Genomic DNA, 16810 nt, shown 5'->3' on the forward strand with positions numbered 1-16810 from the left:
TTTAATGAATTATATGAAGCGTGCCTTGGTCCTCCTTTCTTTTTGATGACCAACTTACCCTTTTTACCAAAAAGCCCCTTCTGTCTACCAAAATGTACTATTGTGTACCTTAGTAGAGCTTCCCTTCCTCCTCTTTCACAATAGAACCTGGGTTCTATTTCAACACAATTGGACCTCAGTGAGTAGGATAGATTGGTACCAGGTCTGCTTTGGGCACTCAGCTCATGAACAAAAACATGAGCACAGTCAGCATTGTCCTGGAACAATCCTTACAATAATGCCTGCACTTCAATAGGATGCAGTTGACGCAATCCAAATGTATTATGTTGCAATGATTTAATAACATTACTGATACAGCACTGTGATAACAGTTTTAGATGTTTGCAATTTGTTGCATGGTATTCATGTTATATGGCATGTTATAAACGGCCCCCATATGCAGTCTTTCTGCTAATAATCATTCCACAACTTTGAGAGATTCAATGTTAGTGAAGGCAGATGTAACGCCTCCGGGTCTGTCCCATAATGTTAGTCAGAATATTTCAATAGAAGTCATTCTTTATCGTGTGTGTCACACCCTGACCATAGTTTGCTGTGTATGTTTCTATGTTTTGGTTGGTCAGGGTGTGATCTGAGTGGGCATTCTGTTACATGTCTAGTTTGTCTAGTTCTATGTTTGGCCTGATATGGTTCTCAATCAGAGGCAGGTGTTAATCATTGTCTCTGATTGGGAACCATATTTAGGTAGCCTGGGTTTCACTGTGTGTTTGTGTGTGATTGTTCCTGTCTCTGTGTTTGCACTAGATAGGGCTGTTTTGGTTGTTTCACAGTTCTTGTTTTGTTAGTTTATTCATGTATAGTGTCTATTAAAGTACCATGAATAACCACCACGCTGCATTTTGGTCCGCCTCTCCTTCCACTCAGGAAAACTGTTACAGTATGTCAGATATGCGATTTTGTTTTTACTAATGATCTTCCACTGACCTGGAATAAATCCTGTGTGTCTATGTACGCTGACGACTAACCACTATACACGTCGGCTACACCAGTAAAATAAATAACTGACACCCTTAACATAGAGCTCCAGACAGTTTAGAATGGCTAACTAGCAACAGGCATGGTGCTAAATAGCTCAAAACCCAAAGGCATTGTTTTTGGGACAAATCACCCACTCAATTTAGATCTATCATTGAATAATGTGGTGATTGAGCATGTTGAGATTAAACTGCTAGGTGTAACCCTAGGTAACAAGCTGTCATGGTCAAAACATATATTCAATGGTTGCTTAAATGGGAAGAGGTCTGTCCATGATTAAGCGTTGCTCTGCTTTCTTAACGTCTCAGTCGAACAGACAGGTCCTAGTTTTGTCGCACGTGGACTACTGCCCAGTTGTGTGGTCATTTGCGGCAAAGAGGGACCTAGGTAAATTGCAGTTGGTCCAGAACAGAGCAGCACGTATCGCACTTAGATGTTCACGGAGGGCGAATGTCAGTAACATGCATGTCAATCTCTCCTGGCTCAAAGTTGAGGAGAGATTGACTGCATCACTATTGTTTTTGTGCTAGGTGTTGAAGGTACTGCACTGTCTGTTCAAGCAGTTGGCACACAGTTCGGAGACTCATCAGTACAACACAAGACATGTAATCAGACGTCTCTTCACAGTCCCCAGGTCCAGAACAGAGGCTGGCAAACAAAGTATTAAATAAAGCCATGACTACATGGAACTCTCTGCTACCCCAGGTAACTGAAGCTAGCAATAAAACTATATTTAAAATAACAGAAAATAACCTTAAGGCACAATGTGGACTGTGAAGAGCCATCTCCTGTTTATAAAGCATGAGGCAGAGGCAGGAGATTATGTAGTATTATGTACACTGAGTACACAAAACATTAGAAACACCTTACTAATATTGAGTTGCACCCCCTTTTGCTCTCAGAACAGCCTTAATTCGTCGAGGCATGGACTTTACGAGGTGTCGAAAGCGTTCCACAGGGACGCTGGCCCATGTTGATTCCAACGCTTCCCACAGTTGTATCAAGTTGGCCTGATGTCCTTTGGGTGGTGGACCATTCCTGATACACATGGGAAACTGTTGAGCATGAAAAACCCATCAGCATTGCAGTTCTTGACACACCCAAACCGGTGCGCCTTGCACCTACAAACATAACCCATTCAAAGGCATTTAAATATTTTGTCTTGCCCATTCACCCTCTGAGTGGCACACATACACAATCCATTTCTCAATTCTCTCAAGGGTTAAAAATCCTTCTTTAACCTGTCTCCTGCCCTTCCTCAACACTGATTGGATTTAATAGGTGACATCAATAAGGGATCATAGTTTTCACCTGGTCAGTTTGTCATGGAAAGAGCAGGTGTTCCTAATGTTTTGTACATTCAGTGTATGTTTTATTGGTACCAAAGTATTATACAGCATTAATACAAAATTATTTACATAAGTAAAAATATATTCAAGTAAAAAAAAAGGAAAGGTGGATTGTTAGATTGATATCCGGGATACTTACATACACATGGTTAAAATACTGTGTTTGGGGGACATTTCAACAGACAATGCTCTGCAGCCAAAAACAACCAGTGCAAGTGGGCTCTTTCACCTCAGCTATGTGAAATAGTTATCTTGCAATCAGTGACAAATCCGGTCACAGCTTGTAGACTTGTTTACGTGCTGCTGTGCGGTTTGTTGCTACCTGCCAACTTTACAGTTTTTACTTTTTAATTACCGTTTTATAGTTACATTTTTTTCCTCGCTCTACTTTTTTCATTCAACTTTTTCACCCCGGACGCTTTATCTGGACGTGGTTTGTCAGGACCTCCACCAGCCGAAGCTAAGTAGTAACATTAACATGATGCTTTATCTGGACGTGGTTCGTCAGGACCTCCACCAGCCGAAGCTAAGTAGTAACATTAACATGATGCTTTATCTGGACGTGGTTCGTCAGGACCTCCACCAGCCAAAGCTAAGTAGTAACATTAACATGATGCCTTCTAATTGCAGTCACTGTACTCGTAATATACAGGAGAACAATTGCCTTACGGCGAGGATATCTGTGCTGCAAGCCCAGCTTCAGACACAATCGTTAGGCAAGGGTAATTTAAGTGTAGTACAGATAGTAGTATAAATAGTATAAATCCCCTCGCACAGTCCCTGTAGCCAGACAACTTTCTCATGGCTTCTGGAGGAAAATGCTGTAGGAATGCTCAACCGGTGTTGCTCATTCAGCCGGCAGAAACTTTCAACCGGTTTTCCCCATTAAGCATCGAGTTGGAGTCTGAGGCCGAGCCTTCTCTGATCTACTCCTCCCGTTACGGGGTCTGAGACACCGAAGCCTCCACCATTAGCTCTGACAAATTGAAAACCATAGTCATTGGCGACTCCATTACCCGCAGTATTAGACTTGAAACGAATCATCCAGCGACCATACACTGTTTACCAGGGGGCAGGGCTACTGATGTTAAGGCTAATCTGAAGATGGTGCTGGCTAAAGATAAAACTGGCGAGTGTAGAGAGTAGAGGGATATTGTTATCTACGTTGGCACCAATGATGTTAGGATGAAACAGTCAGAGGTCACCAAGCGCAACATAGCTTCAGCGTGTAAATCAGCTAGAAAGATATGTCGGCATTGAGTAATTGTCTCTGGCCCCCTCCCAGTTAGGGGGAGTGATGAGCTCTACAGCAGAGTCTCACAACTCAATCGCTGGTTGAAAACTGTTTTCTGCCCCTCCCAAAAGAATTTGTAGATAATTGGCCCTCTTTCTGGGACTTAACCACAAACAGGACCAAGCCTGGCCTGTTGAGGAGTGACGGGCTCCATCCTAGCTTGAAGGGTGCTCTCATCATATTTACATAAGATGTTTTTATAAGATGTTTAATGCTAGCCAGCAACTTACCTTGGCTTCTTACTGCATTTGCGTAACAGGCAGGCTCCTCGTGAGGCAGGTGGTTAGAGCGTTGGACTAGTTAACCGTAAGGTTGCAAGATTGAATCCCTGAGCTGACAAGGTAAAAATCTGTCTGAGCTGACAAGGTAAAAATCTGTCTGAGCTGACAAGGCAGTTAACCCACCTTTCCTAGGCCGACATTGAAAATAAGAATGTGTTCTTAACTGACTTGCCTCGTTAAATAAAGTTGTAAAAATATATATTTTAAAAAATCGTCAAAATCGGCGTCCAAAAATACCGATTTCCGATTGTTATGAAAACTTGAAATCAGCCCTAATTAATCGGCCATTCCGATTAATCGGTCGACCTCTACTAGAGACAGCAGGAGAGGTGGAGATACTCTGAATGATCGGCTATGAAAAGCCAACTGACATTTCCTCCTGTGGTGCTGTTGCACCCTCTACAACCACTGTGATTATTATTATTTGACCCTGCTGGTCATCTATGAACATTTGAACATCTTGGCCAAGTTCTGTTATAACCTCCACCCGGCACAGCCAGAAGAGGACTGGCCACCCTCATAGCCTGGTTCCTCTCTAGGTTTCTTCCTAGGTTCTGGCCTTTCTAGGGAGTTTTTCCTAGCCACCGTGCTTCTACACCTGCATTGCTTGCTGCTTGGGGTTTTAGGCTGGGTTTCTGTACAGCACTTTCTGACAGCTGATGTAAGAAGGGCTTTGTAAATAAATATGATTGATTGATTGATCACAGTGTATAAAAAAGTGAGGAAATGGTATCAGTGGCCTGCACTGGTACACTGCAACACCAATGGCTTTTTCAATGACGCTAGCTGTATGACAAATGGCTACACGCAACAACATGAAAAAAGTTTACAGGACCATCTTGGAGTAGTCAGAGAAGAACATGAAGGACGTTTTACCTGATGAGGTATCACTGTGAAAACTGATATGCGATGCTTGGCTTCCACCACTGTAAAATCATCATATCAATGTTGTGTTAAAGGGACATTACACTCCAAAATAAACTTTGTCATGTCTTCAGGCCTCAAAGTTTGTCTAAAGTCAGGATGAATTCACAACCCTGTAGCTATATTGGCTCCCGAGTGGCACAGTAGTGGCACATCACTACAGTCCCTGGTTTGAATCCAGGCTGAATCACATCCGGCCGTGATGGGGAGTCCCATAGGGAAGCGCACAATTGGCCCAGCGTCATCAGGGGTAGGCCGTCATTGTAAATAAGAATGTGTTCTTATCTGACTTGCCTAGTTAAAGGTAAAATAAAAATATGCGTCAAACCCAAATAAATTGTGGCGTATAGCGGGATGTACAAAACAGATGTTCTAGGATGACCTAGGACACTACTTTTAAGGTATCAAAACATCTGACAAACTTTGATTTTGGAGTGTAATGTAACCTTTAACTGTTAAAGGCAAAGCACTTTATTTGAGGTACAAATGTACCTTCCTCGTTGAGTCTGTTTGAGCACCTGTGTGTGAAATAGAAAGCTCAATGAGGCTGGAGAGAAAATGTGGGTCCCTGTCAAATAGGTTTACACGGCTACACCTGATAAACAATGGCATGAAAGAAAGAGGGACTGCACAGAAACATTATTGAGACTCATCTGTGGATAAAAAACATTTGACAAAAAAAAAACTATAAATAAGAATCAAGGCTATACATCAAGTAAAAATATATATATATTCAGCAGAGCTGTCCGTGTGCTCTTTAACGTATCTCTGAAAGCCTTGATTTTACACCAGAAAATATCATATTGTGGATGATGATAGAATGAAATATACCCAATTCATCTGTTGAAATATGACCTCAATTTCTAGTGGTCTTCAGACAGCCACGGACCTCAGACTGGGTTCATAATGAAAGTTTCAACCAAGTCCTCACCTCTATTAGACCAACAGCTGCAGTCAACCTGCTGATGTTCCGCAATGATGTAATTATAATCAGTCTAAAGTCCCATTGTAATGACATCAGTCTTAAGAGCAAACAAATTAATTTGGTCGTGATATTCTATTCACCTCTTCGGGCGATATGGACTCTTCATGGGCTTTATCGATAATAGGAAGTGGGCAGCCAAAGAAGTCCATGCCGATATAGCGTGGGTATCCTTCCAGAACCGTCACCTCCACCGGGTCAAACTTCCAATACTGCATCCCACTCAGGAAATGAGCATATCCTGTCAAGAGGACAAAGGGTCAACATTTAGTCCACTGCAGTTCAACAGAATTATCATGATTTGTACACACACACACACACACACACACATTTTCAATGTCAGTGTCACTTTAAATGCATTCAATGACAGCAAAATGAACCCTGATGACTCGGTGGCTCGCGACACGTACAAGGCAAGCAGGTACGAGCTCTGCAAATCCACGAGGGAAGCAAAAAGACAATTCAGTCTCAAACTTGAAGGCAACACAGACTCGAGATGCATGTGGCAAGGACTACAGACTATCACGGACTAAAGGCAAATCCAGCTGTGTGGTGCCCACCGAAGCCTCCGTCCTAGACAAGCTTAACACATTCTATGCTCGCGTCGAGGCATCCAGCAATGCTCCTGCTGCTACGGGCAACCAAGTGCTTTCGCTCTCCGAGGCATGAGGAAAACTCTGAAAAGAGTGAATACACACAAAGCAGCCAGCTCGGATGGCATCCCTGGCCGCATCCTCAGTGTGCTGACCAGCTGGTTGGCGTCTTTTCGCACATAATCAACCTGTCCCTGTCCCAGGCTGTAGTCCCCTCCTGCTTCAAGGAGACCACCATCGTCCCAGTGCCCAATAAAAACAAGGTGACGCCCAAATTACTAATTGCCCCGTCGCACTCACCCTGGTCATCATGAAGTGCTTCGAGAGAGAGGCTAGTCATGGCCCACATCAAGACCAGCATGCCGGGCACACTGGATCTACTTTACATCGCTACTCACACAGCCCTAACACATCTGGACAAGAAGAACACCTATGTGAGAATGCTGTTCATTGACATGCCCTGATCCACATCATTGGGACTGCAGTAGAAAGTCAGCAGTATTAAATTCATTGGAATCCACATCACAGAGGACTTGACGTGGACCAACAACACCACCACTCTTCCCACTGGGCACACACCGGTTGAATCAATGATTTTGTACGCTTCTATGTGGAATTTTCAATGCAATTTCAACGTATATATTGGTTTGATGATTATGTTGAAATTAGATTGATGTAGCAACCTTTTAGTCAGTTTAAGTCAATTGTAACGCTTGTCGTCTGGGGAAGGAGAGGAGGACCAAAGCACGGAGTAGTAAGTATCCATATTGATTTATTCAAAAAACAACTGAACACTGGAACAAAATAATAAACGTGAAATATACAAAACCAAAACATTTACGGTGTGGCCCAAACACTCACACGGAAACAAACACCCACAAACCAAAAGAGAACCCCAGGCTACCTAAGTATGATTCTCAATCAGAGACAACTAACGACACCTGCCTCTGATTGAGAACCATACTAGGCTGAACACAAAAACCAACATAGAAAAACAACCATAGACTGCACACCCCAACTCACGCCCTGACCATACTAAAACAAAGAATAAAATAACAGAACTATGGTCAGTACCCCCCCCCCCCAAAGGTGCGGACTCCGGCCGCAAAACCTGAACCTATAGGGGAGGGTCTGGGTGGGCGTCTGTCCGCGGTGGCGGCTCTGGCGCGGGACGTGGACCCCACTTCACCATAGTTTTTGTCCGCCTCATCAACCGCCCCTTGGCCTCTTATGAGCGGCGACCCTCGCCTCCGACCTCGGACTGGGGACCCTCGCCACGGGTCCCAAATGGACGGGAGATTCCGGCAGCGCCGTACAGGCGGGAGACTCCGGCAGCGCCGGCGGCTCCTGGCTGGCTGACGGCTCCGGCGGCTCCTGGCTGGCTGACGGCTCCGGAGGCTCCTGGCTGGCTGGCGGCTCCGGAGGCTCCTGGCTGACTGGCGGCTCCGGAGGCTCCTGGCTGACTGGCGGCTCCGGAGGCTCCTGGCTGACTGGCGGCTCCGGCGGCTCCTGGCTGACTGGCGGCTCCGGCGGCTCAGGGCAGACGGGAGACTCCGGCGGCTCAGGGCAGACGGGAGTCTCCGGCGGCTCAGGGCAGACGGGAGACTCCGGCGGCTCAGGACAGACGGGAGACTCCGGCGGCTCAGGACAGACGGGAGACTCCGGCGGCTCAGGACAGACGGGAGACTCTGGCGGCTCAGGACAGACGGGAGACTCCGGCGGCTCAGGACAGACGGGAGATTCCGGCGGCTCAGGACAGACGGGAGACTCCGGCGGCTCAGGACAGACGGGAGACTCCGGCGGCTCAGGACAGACGGGAGACTCCGGCGGCTCAGGACAGACGGGAGACTCTGACGGCGCTGGGCAGGAGGAAGGCTCTAGCGGCACTAGACAGGCGGGAGCACCTGTAGGGAGAAGACGCAGAGACAGCCTGGTGCGGGGGGCTGCCACCGGATGGCTGGTGTGTGGAGGTGGCACCGGATAGACCGGACCGTGCAGGCGCACTGGAGCACTTGAGCACCGAGCCTGCCCAACCTTACCTGGTTGAATGCTCCCCGTAGTCAGGCCAGTGCGGCGAGGTGGAATAGCCCGCACTGTGCTGTGCTGGCGAACCCGGGGGCACCATGCGTAAGGCTGGTGCCATGTACGCCGGCCTGAGGAGACGCACTGGAGACCAGATGCGTAGAGCCGGCTTCATGGCACCTGGCTCGATGCCCACTCTAGCCCAGCCGATATGAGGAGCTGGAATGTACCGCACCGGGCTATGCACACACACCGGGGGACACCGTGCGCTCCACCACATAACACGGTGCTTGCCCGGTCCCTCTCGCACTCCGGTAAGCACAGGGATTTGGCTCAGGTCTCCTACCTGACTTAGCCACACTCCCCATGTGCCCCCCCCAATACATTTTTGGGGCTGCCTCTCGGGCTTCCAGCCGCGCTGCCGTGCTGCCTCCTCAAACCGGCAATATTTGGGGCGGCGATATTCCCCTGGAATCTCCCTCCCAAGTCCAGTTCTCCAAATATCGCTGCCTCTCCTGCTGCTGCCCATTACCACGCTGCTTGGTCCTCTGGTGGTGGGTGTTTCTGTAACGGATATCCTCCTCTTCGTCTGAGGAGGAGTAAGGATCGGACCAAAGCGCGGTGTGGTAAGTGTCCATATTGATTTATTCAAAAACACAACTGAACACTGGAACAAAATAATAAACGTGAAATATACAAAACCGAAACAGTACTGTGTGGCCCAAACACTCACACAGAAACAAACACCCACAAACCAAAAGTGAAACCCAGGCTACCTAAGTATGATTCTCAATCAGAGACAACTAACGACACCTGCCTCTGATTGAGAACCATACAAGGCTGAACACAAAAACCAACATAGAAAAACCAACATAGACTGCACACCCCAACTCACGCCCTGACCATACTAAAACAAAGAATAAAATAACAGAACTATGGTCAGAACGTGACATCAATGTATTCAAGTTTTACCCTAATTTCAATGTTCACTACACTGGTTGAAATGAAATAAAATCAGTGCTGGTTAATCACTTTATCAAATCCAATGTATTTTCCATGTTGATTCTGTCACAATACATTGACAAATTATGTTGAAACAACGTAAAGGGTGCAATAGCGTCTCTACTTTCTAAGGCGGATGAAGAAATTCGGGCATCTCAGTTTCTGTTGCGTTTCCGTACTGAAGGTTGGTGAGGAGTCAAACGCAGGAGAGCAGAAATGTCATTGTAGCGTATATTTAATCAGGGCAAGTCCAAAAAACACGGTACAGTACAATTCCCCAAAACAACATCCAAAGCAATGGGAACTAACAGTACTCCCGTAAGGCACAAAGACACAACGCACTTTACTATAATAACCACACACGAAATACACTGAGGAAGGCCTCCACAAGCAACAAGAAAAATAATCCTGCACAAACCTAAGCGGGGGAAACAGGGGTAAATATAAGAAATTAAAGCAAATGAAAACCAGATGTGAATGAACCAAAGACAAAACAAACAGAAAAGGAAACATGGATCGGTGATCCATGGCGACACCGGCCACCGAGCACCGCCTGAACAGGGAGAGGAACCACCTTCGGTGAAAGTTGTGACAGTTTCAAGGTCTCAGCTTGAAGAGAAGAAGCCTCGTGAGGTATTGGTTAGTCACTAAGGAGCTAAAGTTAATGATGAATAATGTAAATCATGCTTATATGACTTTTTTGTATAGCTGTATATAAGAGAACTAACGGGACTGCCCCGGGAGCTCCAGACCGACATGTACTATGGTGCATTAAGTTTTTTGGAACATCTCCAACTTGCTGATAATAAAGAATTATTCATTTAATAGTGGTAATTTCAATGACAAAACCTTCTCACAACTTTCTGAGGATGGTGCAGGATAGTTGGTTCGCTTTGGAACATTCTCAGCACATTTAAGGAACTTGACCAAACAACTTTATTTTTGGGGTATTTCATTACTTTAACAGAACGTTTTCATTCATGTATATTTTGGTAATGTTCTGGGAACATTCTCCAATTGGGTTGACATTGGTTCAGAGAACATTAAAAAACAACCTTCTTCAGTAGGAATTTCAGTACTTCAGCATAATGTTTCTAAATGTTTCCTCTTGGTCCTATTTAAACCATTGAGAAAACGTAAGTAACGTTTAGAGAACATTCTAAGAATGGTATTTAAAAACATATACATTCCTTTCTCAACATCAACAAAATATTCTCTGTCCTCAATCTTGTTAAGTGTCTTAGTGAGTTTCCTTTTAAATGGGGTCTGTTTCAATAGACTAAAATGAACAGCTTTGTATGCATAGAAAAACATGGTATTTAAGTTCCTTCCTGGTGGTGCAGTGGACTAATTCCATGGCTAGAGAACAGAAGATAATAGTTTTAAATCTGTTACAATAAAAAAATGAATGTGTTTGCATGATAAATTCCTAATGAAATTAATTGACTTGTGCTTGGAGTTCAAAAAAGTTAACTCAAAATAAGCTAGCAGTGTTATTAAAAGTATTTTGAACATTCAGTGAACATGTTAAGGAAGTTATAAACAAAAATCTAAATAGCCTATAATTTCCATTCTCAGAGCGTTAATAAAACCTCCCAGGAAAACTTTCAAGGAACCATGATAAAATGTTCTCAGAACCTCCATGCAACTTAAAAATGTAATTTCCCAAAACCGGTGATATTGTCACTTTCGTTCTCAGAACATTTAAAAAACGTTCCGTTTTACCAGTCAGGAAACGTATGGCTTCTTTCCCAGAACCAATGGGAAACCAAAAACAGACATTTCCACAACTTCCAAGGAACCAAATGTGCTAACTGGGTTTCCATCTACAAGCTATCAGACTGCTGAACACTTGAACTGGACTCAACACCTGCACTGACTCTCCGCACTCACTCATGCACAAAGACATACACTCATCCACACACATTCATTCTACACACACATCAAAACTGCTGCGACCAGACTACAATTTACACACCTGCCCCAACCACCCTTCCCCAAAACACACGTAAATATTGAACTATAAATTGTGCCTTCGTGTATTACACTTATGCTAAAATATATATTATATTTTACTGAGCCATTTACTTTATGTTCATATACTTATATTTTATATTTCTTATTGTTATTGCATTGTCGAGAAGGACCCTGGAAGTAAGCGTTTCGCTGGGCGGTGTATACCATGTGTATCCTGTACATACTACTCAACTCAGCAAAAAATGAAACGTCCCTGTTTCAGAACCCTGTCTTTCAAAGATAAATCGTAAAAATCCAAATAACTTCACAGATATTCATTGTAAATGGTGTAAACACTGTTTCCCATGCTTGTTCAATGAACAGAAAACAATCAATGAACATGCACCTGTGGAATGGTCATTAAACCTGTTTGGGAAAGGGAGCAGTATTTTCACACCCGGATGAAAAGCGTGCCTAAAGTAAACTGCCTGTTACTCAGGCCCAGAAGCTAGGATATGCATATAATTGGAAGATTTGGATAGAAAACACTAACGTTTCCAAAACTGTTAAAATAATGTCTGTGAGTATAACAGAACTGATATGGTAGGCAAAAACCAGAGGAAAATCCATCCAGGAAGTTTTTACATTGAAAGCCTATCCACCATATAAATGGATAAGACCCAGATTGCGTTCCCTATGGCTTCCACTACATGTGAACAGTCTTTAGACATTGTTTCAGGTTTTAATTCTGAAAAACTAAGGAGAATGACCACTTTGAATGAGTGGACAGTGGAAAGTCCTAGACCTGTTTGGTGAGCCCGACCGAGAGCGCGCCTTTCGTTTTTTTTCCTTCATATTGACGACGCTATTGTCCGTTTGAAATATTATTGATTATTATTGATTATTTAGACAAAAAAAACCTGAGGATTGATTATTAACATCGTTTGACATGTTTCTACGAACTTTACTGATACGATTCGGATTTTTCATCTGCCTGTTGTGACCGCCTTTGAGCCAATGGATTTTCTGAACGAAACATGCCAAAAAAACAGAGTTTTTTTTAAAGAGGGACTTTATCGAACAAAACAAACATTTATTGTGAATGCAACCAAATTAAGCTCATCAAAGGTAAGTGATTGATTTTAAAGCTATTTCTGACTTTTGTGAGTCCTCTACTTGTCTGGAAAATGTTTGTATGGTTTTATACGCGGATTATCCTCAGATAATCACATGGTTTCGCTGTAAAGCCTTTTTGAAATCTGACATGGTGGCTGGATTAACAAGACGTTAATCTTTAAGCCGATGTATAACACTTGTATGTTTTATGAATTTTTATTATGAGTATTTCTGTTTTTGAATTTTGCGCTCTGCAATTTCACCGGATGTTGGCCTGGTGTGCCGCTAGCGGGACGCCTTTCCCAAACAGGTTTTAAGACACTAACAGCTTACAGATGGTCACAGTTATGAAAATGTAGGACACTAAAGAGGCCTTTCTACTGACTCTGAAAAACAACATAAGAAAGATGCCCAGGGTCTGCAGATGTGGCCAAGGCAATAAATTGCAAGGTCCGTACTGTGAGACGCCTAATACAGCGCTACAGGGAGACAGGACGGACAGCTGATCGTCCTCGCAGTGGCAGACCACGTGTAACAACACCTGCACAGGATCGGTACACCAGGAACGCAAAATCCCTCCATCAGTGCTCAGACTGTCCGCAATAAGCTGAGAGAGGCTGGACTGAGGGCATGTAAGGCCTATTGTAATGCAGGTCCTCACTAGACATCACCGGAACAACATCGCCTATGGGCACAAACCCACCGTTGCTGGACCAGACAGGACCGCCAAAAAATTGGAACGGAAATGGCGCCACACCAAACTGGAAGTCTTCCGACTAGCTTGGAAAGACAGTACCGTGCAGTATCGAAGAGCCCTCACTTCTGCTCGATCATCCTATTTTTCCAACTTAATTGAGGAAAATAAAAACCCGAAATTTATTTTTGATACTGTCGCAAAGCTAACTAAAAAGTAGCATTCCCCAAGAGAGGATGGCTTTCACTTCAGCAGTAATAAATTCATGAACTTCTTTGAGGAAACTAACATGATCATAAGAAAGCAAATTACGAACTCCTCTTTAAATCTGCGTATTCCTTCAAAGCTCAGTTGTCCTGAGTCTGCACAACTATGCCAGGATCTAGGATCAAGAGAGACCACTCAAGTGTTTTAGTACTATATCTCTTGACACAATGATGAAAATAATCATGGCCTCTAAACCTTCAAGCTGCATACTGGACCCTATTCCAACTAAACTAGTGAAAGAGCTGCTTCCTGTGCTTGGCCCTCCTATGTTCTGCCCCTGAACAGCCAGTTAACCCACTGTTCCTCGTCATTGAAAATAAGAATTTGTTCTTAACTGACTTGCCTAGTTGAATAAAGGTTCAAAAAATAACAAATAAAAATGTTGAACATAATAAACAGACCTCTTTCCACCGGATGTGTACCAAACTCACTAAAAGTGGCAGCAATAAAGTCTCTCTTGAAAAAGCCAAATATTGAACCTTCCATTCCTCTCAAAATTCTTAGAAAAAGCTGTTGCGCAGCAACTCACTGCCTACCTGAAGACAAATAATGTATACGAAATGCTTCAGTCTGGTTTTAGACCCCATCATAGCACTGAGACTGCCCTTGTGAAGGTGGTAAATGACCTTTTAATGGCTTCAGACCGAGGCTCTGTATCTGTCCTCGTGCTCCTAGAACTTAGTGCTGCTTTTGATACCATTGATCACCACATTCTTTTGGAGAGATTGGAAACCCAAATTGGTCTACACGGACAAGTTCTGGCCTAGTTTAGATCTTATCTGTCGGAAAGATATCAGCTTGTCTCTGTGAATGGTTTGTCATCTGACAAATCAACTGTAAATTTCGGTGTTCCTCAAGGTTCCGTTTTAGGACCACTATTGTTTTCACTATATATTTTACCTCTTGGGGATGTCATTCGAAAACATAATGTTAACTTTCACTGATGACACACAGCTGGACATTTCAATGAAACATGGTGAAGCCCCAAAAGTGGATGGCTGCAAACGTTCTACTTTTAAACTCGGACAAAACAGAGATGCTTGTTCTAGGTCCCAAGAAACAAAGAGATCTTCTGTTGAATCTGACAATTAATCTTGATGGTTGTACAGTCGTCTCAAATAAAACTGTGAAGGACCTCGGTGTTACTCTGGACCCTGATCTCTCTTTTGATGAACATATCAAGACTGTTTCAAGGACAGCTTTTTTCCATCTACGTAACATTGCAAAAATCAGAAACTTTCTGTCCAGGAATTATGCAGAAAAATTAATCCATTCTTTTGTTACTTCTAGGTTAGACTACTGCAATGCTCTACTTTCCGGCTACCCGGATAATGCACTAAATAAACTTCAGTTAGTGCTAAATACGGCTATTAGAATCCTGACTAGAACCAAAAAATGTGATCATATTTTTCCAGTGCTAGCCTCCCTCCCTGATTTCAAGGTTTTACTGCTAACCTACAAAGCATTACATGGTCTTGAGCCTACCAATCCTTACGATTTGGTCCTACCGTACATACCTACACGTACGCTACGGTCACAAGACTCAGGCCTCCTAATTGTCCCTAGAATTTCTAAGCAAACAGCTGGAGGCAGGGCTTTCTCCTATATAGCTACATTTTTATGGAATGGTCTGCCTACCCATGTGAGAGATGCAGACTCTGTCTCAGCCTTTAAGTCTTCACTGAAGACTCATCTCTTCAGTAGGTCTTATGATTGAGTGTAGTCTGGCCCAGGATTGTGAAGGTGAACAGAAAGGCTCTGGAGCAACGAACCGCCCTTGCTGTCTCTGCATGGCCGGTTCCCCTCTCTCCACTGGGATTCTCTGCCTCTAACCCTATTACAGGGGCTGAGTCACTGGCTTACTGTTGCTCTTCCATGCCGTCCCTAGGAGGGGTGCGTCACTTGAGTGTGTTGAGTCACTGACGTGATCTTCCTGTCTGGGTTGGCGCCCCCCCCTTGGGTTGTGCCGTGGAGGAGATCTTTGTGGGCTACTGGCCTTGTCTCGGGATGGTAAGTTGGTGGTTGAAGATATCCCTCTAGTAGTGTGGGGGCTGTGCTTCGGCAAAGTGGGTGGGGTTATATCCTGCCTGTTTGGTCCTGTCCAGGGGTATCATCGGATGGGGGCACAGTGTCTCCGGACACCTCCTGTCTCAGCCTCCAGTATTTATGCTGCAGTAGTTTATGTGTCGGGGGCTAGGGTCAGTCTGTTATATCTGGAGTACTTCTCCTGTCTTATCCGGTGTCCTGTGTGAATTTAAGTATGCTTTCTCTAATTCTCTCTTTCTATCTCTCGGAGGACCTGAGCTATAGGACCATGCCTCAGGACTACCTGGCATGATGACTCCTTGCTGTCCCCAGTCCACCTGGCCGTGCTGCTCCTCCAGTTTCAACTGTTCTGCCTGCAGCTATGGAACACTGACCTGTTCACCGGACGTGCTACCTGTCTCACCCCTGCTGTTTTCAACTCTCTAGAGACAGCAGGAGCGGTAGAGATACTCTTAATGATCGGCTATGAAAAACCAACTGACATTTACTCCTGAGGTGCAGACTTGTTGCACCCTCGACAACTACTGTGATTATTATTATTTGACCATGCTGGTCATTTATGAACATTTGAACATCTTGGCCATGTTCTGTTATAATCTCCACCCGGCACAGCCAGAAGAGGACTGGCCACCTCATAGCCTGGTTCCTCTCTAGGTTTCTTAGTAGGTTCTGGCCTTTCTAGGGAGTTTTTCCTAGCCACCGTGCTTCTACACCTGCATTGCTTGCTGTTTAGGGTTTTAGGCTGGGTTTCTGTACAGCACTTTGAGATATCAGCTGATGTTAGAAGGGCTATATAAATTAATTTGATTTGATTTTAAAAAGTGCTCATCACTGATGAGTCGTAGTTTTGTCTCACCAAGGGTGATGGTCGGATTCGTGTTTATCGTCAAAGGAATGAGCTTTACACCGAGGCCCGAACTCTGGAGCGGGATCGATTTGGAGGTGGAGGGCCCGTCATGGTCTGGGGCGGTGTGTCACAGCATCATCGGACTGAGCATGTTGTCATTGCAGGTAATCTCAACGCTGTGCGTTACAGGGAAGACATCCTCCTCCATATGCGGTACCCTTCCTGCAGGCTCATCCTGACATGACCCTCCAACATGAAAGAGCCACCAGCCAAACTGCTCATTTTGTGTGTGATTTCCTGCAAGACAGGAATGTCAGTGTTCTGCCATGGCCAGCGAAGAGCCCGGATCTCAATCCCATTGAGCACGTCTGGGACCTTTTGGATCGGAGGGTGAGGGCTAGG

The 16810-nt window shown here is 44.5% G+C and overlaps 1 protein-coding gene across 1 annotated transcript in view; it reads right to left on the bottom strand.

Moving 5' to 3' along the window:
* Positions 1-4546: 4546 nt before the first annotated feature.
* The window catches only part of LOC110509487 (stromelysin-3), a 44627-nt gene continuing 32363 nt past the window's right edge, over positions 4547-16810 (bottom strand). Inside the window, exon 8 of the mRNA XM_021590380.2 lies at positions 4547-6106. Coding sequence (XP_021446055.2) covers positions 5922-6106 — 185 coding nt within the window. The 3' untranslated portion in view covers positions 4547-5921. The remainder of the gene's footprint in view (positions 6107-16810) is intronic.

The sequence above is a fragment of the Oncorhynchus mykiss genome, chromosome Y, assembly GCF_013265735.2.
Source record: "Oncorhynchus mykiss isolate Arlee chromosome Y, USDA_OmykA_1.1, whole genome shotgun sequence".
NCBI lineage: Eukaryota > Metazoa > Chordata > Actinopteri > Salmoniformes > Salmonidae > Oncorhynchus > Oncorhynchus mykiss.